This window comes from Musca vetustissima, unplaced genomic scaffold, assembly GCF_032173495.1.
Source record: "Musca vetustissima isolate MV318-11 ecotype Yass unplaced genomic scaffold, APGP_CSIRO_Mvet_v1 utg281240, whole genome shotgun sequence".
Classification (NCBI taxonomy): Eukaryota; Metazoa; Arthropoda; class Insecta; order Diptera; family Muscidae; genus Musca; species Musca vetustissima.
This window is the reverse complement of record NW_026873377.1, coordinates 4,820-14,486: the sequence shown is the minus strand read 5'-3', so window position 1 is coordinate 14,486 and position 9,667 is coordinate 4,820. Positions and strand designations below refer to the sequence as shown.

Genomic DNA, 9,667 nt, shown 5'->3' with positions numbered 1-9,667 from the left:
GAATCGGAAATCTACCAACAGCAACAACATCAACACAGCCAAGAAGAACGGGAACGGGCCAAATGGAACTACAACCAACCATCCCAGGATATGCCATCAAAGACACCCGGTGGTCCCGGCTGGCTTAGTCGTGGCCTCCATGAACTCAAAGACAGTGAAGATGATACCCAATCTATGCTTTCCTCCTCATGCTATTTGCGAGGTCAGAATGCTCCCATCGAACCGCATGTTATGGCCGAACGTTTGGATAAAAAACGAAAAGCTGCCGAATATCATGAAGCCATCAAGCAGCAGTTACTGGAGAGGGAAAGTCAGCGACGTTGGGAAATCGAGAAACATCGTCAGGAGGAACAACAGGAGGAGGAGAGGGTACGCAAACAAAAACAAATGGAACAGGAGCGTTTGGAAATGGAACGGCGACAGCAGGTGGAGCGAGAGGAGGCTCAGAGACGAAAGCAGGAGGCAATGTTGGAGGCCATAGCCAAGGCGGAGATGGCAGCGAAAATGGAAAAGCAAAAGAAGAGGAATAAATTCAAGGAAGCTAAGGAGGAGGAGGTCGGCAAGGAGGGACGGGAGGAATGCAAGGAGGAATTGGTTGTGGAAACTGTGAGAAGTGAGGAAATTAAGGAGGAGGAGAAAAATATCGTGCAGGTTATGAATGTGGAGATCCATGAAAAGTGCGAGGAGGTGAAGGAAATATGCAGCGAACCGAAAAACCAGGAGCAGGAGGTTCAAGAAGAGGATAAGGTACTGATTGGCACTCCCATCAATTTGAGAAGGACCTTCAGCAAACCCATACAGCCTCCACCCATAGCGCAGCCTTTGGAAACGGAAAAGAAAGCAAAGGAGGACCCCAAGCCTGCCGAAAATGTGGTTATAATGCAACCGGCCACCTTGATACCCCTCCCTGTGACCACCGATATCTATGGCCTGCAAAATGCCATTGGAAATTTACAAATTGCCACGTACTTCATGCAACATCATCTGCAACCCCATACCGCCAATACCGATACAGATTTTTCCAAAACCACTGGAGGGGCTTTTACCCAACGAACAGATACTTCGATATGTACCGAAGAGGGTTATCAGCCACCAGAAACTCCACATCAACGGGCACAATCGGAAAATAAATATACTCAGGTGGAGGAGGAAATCTGCAAAGAACCCGAAGAGGAGGAGATGGAAAATAAAATGGCTTTGATACCCCTCCAACAGAACCCAAGGGAAGTTTTGAGGCAAAATTCTCCACAGGAGCTGAGCAGTGAGGAAAAAGATGCCACCAAAAATTCTCAAGATGTGGAGACGCAAACAGAGCTGCCATTGAATTGTGATTTGTGTCTGTTCCATGATAATTTTTACAAAGTTCTGCTAAAGCGAGAAGTATCCACCACCACAACTACCCAAACATCGAAGACCAATAAACCTGCCAAGGAGGCGGAAAAGGACCAAGAGACCACAACTACCACCACCACTACGACCACAACCACCTTCAAAGCCAAATCAAAGGATAAAGATAAGAAACGTCAGGGTGGCAAGGAGGGTCACAATAAAATCGATGAACGACCCAAATGGGGTGTCAATCGGCCCGTGGTCCAGTATGTCAAGGCCAGTGATCGGGATCCATTTTGTTTGCGCAACAAAAAGAAACATTGCAATGTGACGGGAGCGAAGCCTTCAAGATCTCAATCTGTCGATTCCCGACTGGATTGTGCCGAACAAAGTCACAATAAATCGAAGGAACAACATCATGGCACAACGGATCGACGTGAAAGTTCAGCCGAAAAGGAGGGATTTATGTTGAAGGCCCGCAATGTTTGCACGGAAATTTTACCCATTAAAACCGATGAAAAGGGGAGGATTTTCCTGAATTTCCGTGAGGCTAGTGCCATCATGAATGAGGATGAAATCAAGGAGAAATTGAGGCAGAAATATTTTAACTTTGGTCGGATTCTACCCAGGCGAAGTTGGGCATCTGCTACTCATAATGGAGGCGGTGGAGGACAAGGTGGAGTTGGAACGATGAATTATGCCATATCGCAGGTGGGAGACATAAATGGAGATTAAAGAAAATTAATCACTTAGAGAGGAGAGAAAATAAAAAAATTAAATAACCATTTTGTAGTTGTATTTGTAATAAAAATAAATAAAAACAATAAAAAACCAGTGAGCGGAGCAGTATAGTCGGACGGGGCCGACCATACGATACCCTACACAACTACCACGAACTCTAACTTTCTGAGGATGTTTATTCCGAGTCTGAGTAATATTTCGTGATATTTGCCCCCTCCTGTCCGGTCAACAACACCTCTTCCTTACTTTTTTCGAATATTTAGTACAGTCCTTCTAATTACTTGTCCAGATTACCTTCACGGTGGGTTGTGTTGTGATTTTCGGATTATACTCGACTCGAAAACACACAAAAAATTATGTTTTCGGTCCATTTCATCCCAAAATTTTAATTAGATCATCACCGAAAATTGTAGGCGTTGTTCTTGACCAAAACTGGAACTTCATGAAAAATTTCAACGCCATCAGCGCGATATTTCCCCCTCTAATGTGGTAATGGGTTACTAAATAATATCTGAATACGTAAGCACCTGTAAATATTTGACTGTAACTCCCACATCTGAGTAGATACATCACTATATTTGGTGTCAATTTAAAGGCCAACCACTCCTCTTGGATATGCTATAACCTCCTTGGGTCTACATCCTCCAGGAGTAAATATATATGCCATAGAATACAAATTTAGTCATTTTTCACACAAAAGTCAGGGTCCATTTGACCCGCTAAATATTGACCGATCTTTATCAAAACATGCATGCTTATTCTCTGGCCCGATCCCCTTCTCCATGCAAAAATTCGCGGTGTTTGGGCCATAATTGCGGCCTCTGGAGCGACCAGAAAAACCGACAAAAATAAAGTTTTTGGTCCATTTCATCCCCTAAATATTAACCGATCTTTTCCAAAAACAATAGGGGTCTTCATTGGCCAGAACCCATCCTACATGCAAAATTTCGTGAAGATTGGTCCATAACTGTGGCCTGTATCGTGTTTACAAATTATAATGGACAGACGGACGGACGGACGGACACACATGTCTAGATCGACTCAGCTAGTCGAGATATGACGATCGGTATACTTAAAGGTGGGTCTGGGACCAATATTTCGCGGCGTTACAAACATTTGGGGCTGCACAAAGCTATAATACCCTGACAACATAGTTGTGTAGGGTATAAAAACAGAAATGAAAATAGTAAAGTCGGACTTGGCCGACTATATGATACCCTTCACCATTTTGGCATATTCTACATATATATCCTAATAGACTTCACCTTTACGAAGGAACATTGATATGGAAATTGAACGAACTTAAATATATGATATTTATCTATATGTGAACCGACTAACATCAATCCGTACATTAGGAGTTTGGTGCACCATCTACCTAAAATCGGACGAAAATGAGCGCTATATCTAAATCTGAACCGATTTACACAAAATTTAACACACATCGTTCTAGACTTAATTCAGAACGCTATGCCAAATTTCGTGTAAATCGAAAGATATCTAGGGACTTTGGGGCACTTTTTACATAAAATCGGACGAAAATATATATGGGAGCTATATCTAACTCTGAACCGATTTTGACGAAACTTAACAGACATCACTCTACCCTTAATTTAGAACACTGTGCCAAATTTCGTGTAAATCGAAAGATATAAAGGGACCTTAGTGCACTATTTACCTAAAATCGGACGAAAATATATATGGGAGCTATATCGAAATCTGAACCGATTTTCACGAAATTTAACACACATCGTTCTAAGCTTAATTCAATGCGATATGCCAAATTTCGTGCCAATCGAAAGATGTATAGGACTTTCGTGCACCTTTTACATAAAATCGGACGAAAATATATATGGGAGCTATATCAAAATTTGAACTGATTTTTACGAAATTTAAAACACATCGTTCTAGGTTTAATTCAGTACTCTATGTCAAATTTCGTGCAAATCAAAAGATATATAGGTACTTTGGTGCACCATTTACCTTAAATCGGACGAAAATATATATGGGAGCTATATCTAAATCTGAACCGATTTTCACAATATTTAACACACATCGTTCTAGACTTAATTCAGAACGCTATGCCAAATTTCGTGCAAATCGACCACCGATATCTATGGCCTGCAAAATGCCATTGGAAATTTACAAATTGCCACGTACTTCATGCAACATCATCTGCAACCCCATACCGCCAATACCGATACAGATTTTTCCAAAACCACTGGAGGGGCTTTTACCCAACGAACAGATACTTCGATATGTACCGAAGAGGGTTATCAGCCACCAGAAACTCCACATCAACGGGCACAATCGGAAAATAAATATACTCAGGTGGAGGAGGAAATCTGCAAAGAACCCGAAGAGGAGGAGATGGAAAATAAAATGGCTTTGATACCCCTCCAACAGAACCCAAGGGAAGTTTTGAGGCAAAATTCTCCACAGGAGCTGAGCAGTGAGGAAAAAGATGCCACCAAAAATTCTCAAGATGTGGAGACGCAAACAGAGCTGCCATTGAATTGTGATTTGTGTCTGTTCCATGATAATTTTTACAAAGTTCTGCTAAAGCGAGAAGTATCCACCACCACAACTACCCAAACATCGAAGACCAATAAACCTGCCAAGGAGGCGGAAAAAGACCAAGAGACCACAACTACCACCACCACTACGACCACAACCACCTTCAAAGCCAAATCAAAGGATAAAGATAAGAAACGTCAGGGTGGCAAGGAGGGTCACAATAAAATCGATGAACGACCCAAATGGGGTGTCAATCGGCCCGTGGTCCAGTATGTCAAGGCCAGTGATCGGGATCCATTTTGTTTGCGCAACAAAAAGAAACATTGCAATGTGACGGGAGCGAAGCCTTCAAGATCTCAATCTGTCGATTCCCGACTGGATTGTGCCGAACAAAGTCACAATAAATCGAAGGAACAACATCATGGCACAACGGATCGACGTGAAAATTCAGCCGAAAAGGAGGGATTTATGTTGAAGGCCCGCAATGTTTGCACGGAAATTTTACCCATTAAAACCGATGAAAAGGGGAGGATTTTCCTGAATTTCCGTGAGGCTAGTGCCATCATGAATGAGGATGAAATCAAGGAGAAATTGAGGCAGAAATATTTTAACTTTGGTCGGATTCTACCCAGGCGAAGTTGGGCATCTGCTACTCATAATGGAGGCGGTGGAGGACAAGGTGGAGTTGGAACGATGAATTATGCCATATCGCAGGTGGGAGACATAAATGGAGATTAAAGAAAATTAATCACTTAGAGAGGAGAGAAAATAAAAAAATTAAATAACCATTTTGTAGTTGTATTTGTAATAAAAATAAATAAAAACAATAAAAAACCAGTGAGCGGAGCAGTATAGTCGGACGGGGCCGACCATACGATACCCTACACAACTACCACTGAACTCAAATTTTCTACGGATGTGTATTCCGAGCCTGGGCAATATTTCGTGATATTTGCACACTCTTGCCCGATTAGAGGTAAACAGCACCTCTTCCACACACTGACATATTTTCCGAATATTACGAATAAGTCAGGGTCCATTTGACTCGCTAAATATTGACCGATCTTTATCAAAACAGGCATGCTTATTCTTTGGCCCGACCCCCTTCTCCATGCAAAATTTCACGATGTTCGGGTCATTATTGCGGCCTGTGGAGCGACCAGAAAAACCGACAAAAATTTAGTATTTGGTCCATTTCATCCCCTAAATATTAACCGATCTTTCCCAAAAACAATAGGGGTCTTCATTGGCCAGAACCCATCCTACATGCAAAATTTCGTTAAGATTGGTCCATAACTGTGGCCTGTATCGTGTTTACAAATTATAATGGACAGACGGACGGACGGACATGTCTAGATCGACTCAGCTAGTCGAGATATGACGATCGGTATACTTAAAGGTGGGTCTAGGACCCATATTTCGCGGCGTTACAAACTCTTGGGGCTGCACAAAGCTGTAATACCCTGACAACATAGTTGTGTAGGGTATAAAAATTAAGTTTTCGGTCCACTTCATTCCAAAATTATTATCTGATCATCACCGAAAATTAAAGGCGTTGTCCTTGACCATAACTGGAACCTCATGAAACATTTCAAAGCGATCAGCGCTATGTTCGGCTCTCTAGAGTGATAATGGGTTACTAAATAACATACAAATACGGAGATACCTGTAAATATTTAGGTGTAACTCCCACATCAGAGCACATGCGACAATATAATTGGTCTTAATTTAAAGGTCAACCACTCCTCTTGGATATAATATCAATTTTTCGGGACTATGTCCTTCAGGGATAAATATATACGCTATAGAATACAAATTTTGTCATTTTTCACACAAAAGTCAGGGTCCATTTGACCCGCTAAATATTGACCGATCTTTATCAAAACAGGCATGCTTATTCTTTGGCCCGACCCCCTTCTCCATGCAAAATTTCACGATGTTCGGGTCATTATTGCGGCCTGTGGAGCGACCAGAAAAACCGACAAAAATTTAGTATTTGGTCCATTTCATCCCCTAAATATTAACCGATCTTTCCCAAAAACAATAGGGGTCTGCATTGGCCAGAACCCATCCTACATGCAAAATTTCGTGAAGATTGGTCCATAACTGTGGCCTGTATCGTGTTTACAAATTATAATGGACAGACGGACGGACGGACGGACGGACGGACGGACACACATGTCTAGATCGACTCAGCTAGTCGAGATATGACGATCGGTATACTTAAAGGTGGGTCTAGGACCAATATTTCGCGGCGTTACAAACTTTTGGGGCTGCACAAAGCTATAATACCCTGACAACATAGTTGTGTAGGGTATAAAAACAGAAATGAAAATAGTAAAGTCGGACTTGGCCGACTATATGATACCCTTCACCATTTTGGCATATTCTACATATATATCCTAATAGACTTCACCTTTACGAAGGAACATTGATATGGAAATTGAACGAACTTAAATATATGATATTTATCTATATGTGAACCGACTAACATCAATCCGTACATTAGGAGTTTGGTGCACCATCTACCTAAAATCGGACGAAAATGAGCGCTATATCTAAATCTGAACCGATTTACACAAAATTTAACACACATCGTTCTAGACTTAATTCAGAACGCTATGCCAAATTTCGTGTAAATCGAAAAACATATTTGAACTTTTGCGCACCATTTACCTAAAATCTGACGAACCTATGGGAGCTACATCTAACTCTGAACCGATTTTGACGAAACTTAACAGACATCACTCTACCCTTAATTTAGAACACTGTGCCAAATTTCGTGTAAATCGAAAGATATAAAGGGACCTTAGTGCACTATTTACCTAAAATCGGACGAAAATATATATGGGAGCTATATCGAAATCTGAACCGATTTTCACGAAATTTAACACACATCGTTCTAAGCTTAATTCAATGCGATATGCCAAATTTCGTGCCAATCGAAAGATGTATAGGACTTTCGTGCACCTTTTACATAAAATCGGACGAAAATATATATGGGAGCTATATCAAAATTTGAACTGATTTTTACGAAATTTAAAACACATCGTTCTAGGTTTAATTCAGTACTCTATGTCAAATTTCGTGCAAATCAAAAGATATATAGGTACTTTGGTGCACCATTTACCTTAAATCGGACGAAAATATATATGGGAGCTATATCTAAATCTGAACCGATTTTCACAATATTTAACACACATCGTTCTAGACTTAATTCAGAACGCTATGCCAAATTTCGTGCAAATCGAAGGTCATATAGTGACTTTGGTGAATCATTTACATAAAATCGGATGAAAATATATATGGGAGCTATATATAAATCTGAACCGATTTTCACGAAATTTAACATACATCGTTCAAGACTTAATTCAGTACACTGTGCCAAATTTCGTGTAAAGCGAAGGATATAAATGGACTTTGGTGCACCATTTACCTATGATCGGACGAAAATATATATGGGAGCTATATCTAAATCTGAACCGATTTTCACGATACTTAGCACACATCATTCTAGACTTAATTCAGAACGCTATACCACAATTCATGCAAATCAAAGTTAATAAAGGGCTTTGGTGCACTATTTACCTAAAATCGGACGATAATATATATGGGAGCTATATCTAATCTGAACCGATTTTCAGGAAATTAAACACACATCGTTCTAGACTTAATTCAGAACGCTATGCCAAATTTCATGCAAATCGAAGTATATATAGGTACATTGGTGCGCCATTTACCTTAAATCGGACGAAAATATATATGAGAGCTATATCCAATTTCTACAGGGTTCGTCCTTGGACCAAACCAGTGAGCTGTGCCAAATTTCATCCAATTAGAATCAAATCAAAATCCCTGAAAAAAGTTATTTGAAAAATCTACTCCCTGTCCTTAAAAAAATTATTTAACAAATCCACACCTTGTGTTGGTCCCTAAACAATTATTTCAAAAATCTACGCCTAGTCTAGGTTCCTAAAGAAATGTATTTTTTATCATTCTTCTAATCTAAATTGTTGTTATATTGTCAAGGTATTGTGCAACAATGTAACACCAACCTCTTGTTTTTGGTGCAACAAGTTCAATGCAACATAATAAAGTTGACCTTAGTGGCAATGCGAACAATAATAATAACGCTATCCTACAATAACAACAATATTAGCAACAATTCTGGCAAAATTTCAAGGTAATGGCGGCTGAATTCAATAACTGAAAAAAAAACAGAAAATTAAAGAAAATTCTGTTGTTGTTGCTGCTGTTATTCAGTTAGTCAGCTAGAGGAGGAGTAAACGTCTGACTGAAGGAGGCGTGTTCGGAGGGTGTAAATTAAAATAATGAAATGATTCTCGTCGTTGCTTAGATTAGACATCATTGTGTTGTTGTAGAGTGAGGTATCTGCGAGAGCACATTTTCCCACATGTGTTCCAGTTTCAGTGTACACTTTGGAGGTGACAATAACAATCATATTATTAAATTAATTTTCTGTTTTTTTCCAAAGAAAACTGAAAATTATGATTGCACTAAGAAGAAAAAAAAACAACAATTGTATTGTTAGCGAGGGCTACCTAAACAATAACCACCAAAGCCAATGTCATGAGAATTGGGCGACGGAGTGATAAATTTTCGATATCAGATAAAAGAACAGAGAATTATTTTTGAATATCATTTTTTTCATGGACCTACCAAAGGCGTAGATTTTTTAAAATATTTTTTTTGACAGACGTATACAAGGAGTAGATTTTTATAGCCTTCACCACAATGTGGTACAGTGTATTATGTTTTTGTGCATATGTTTGTAGCAGGCAAAAGGAAACGAGATAGACACAGGGTAGCTTTTGAGAATATGCATAGAATCACTTTCTAAGCCGATTTATGCATGTCCGTCCGTTTGTCCATGTTAAATTGTGAACAAACTTAAGGTCGCATTTATGATCCGAATTGGATTAAATTCAGATTAAGATATAGCTCCCATATATATTTATACCCTTCACCACACTGTGGTACAGGGTATTATGTCTTTGTGCATATGTTTGTAACAGGCAAAAATAATCGAGATAGACCCATGGTTCCTTTTGAGAATATG

At 39.8% G+C, this 9,667-nt stretch overlaps 1 protein-coding gene across 1 annotated transcript; it reads left to right on the top strand.

Annotated features, from left to right (window-relative positions):
* Positions 1-46: 46 nt before the first annotated feature.
* Positions 47-2,064, top strand: LOC133324912 (trichohyalin; the record flags this gene model as incomplete). Its single annotated transcript, XM_061533739.1, has 2 exons — positions 47-555; positions 619-2,064. Coding segments are annotated over 2 exons (1,955 nt in total), but the record flags the coding sequence as incomplete, so codon positions are not given.
* Positions 2,065-9,667: the final 7,603 nt, after the last annotated feature.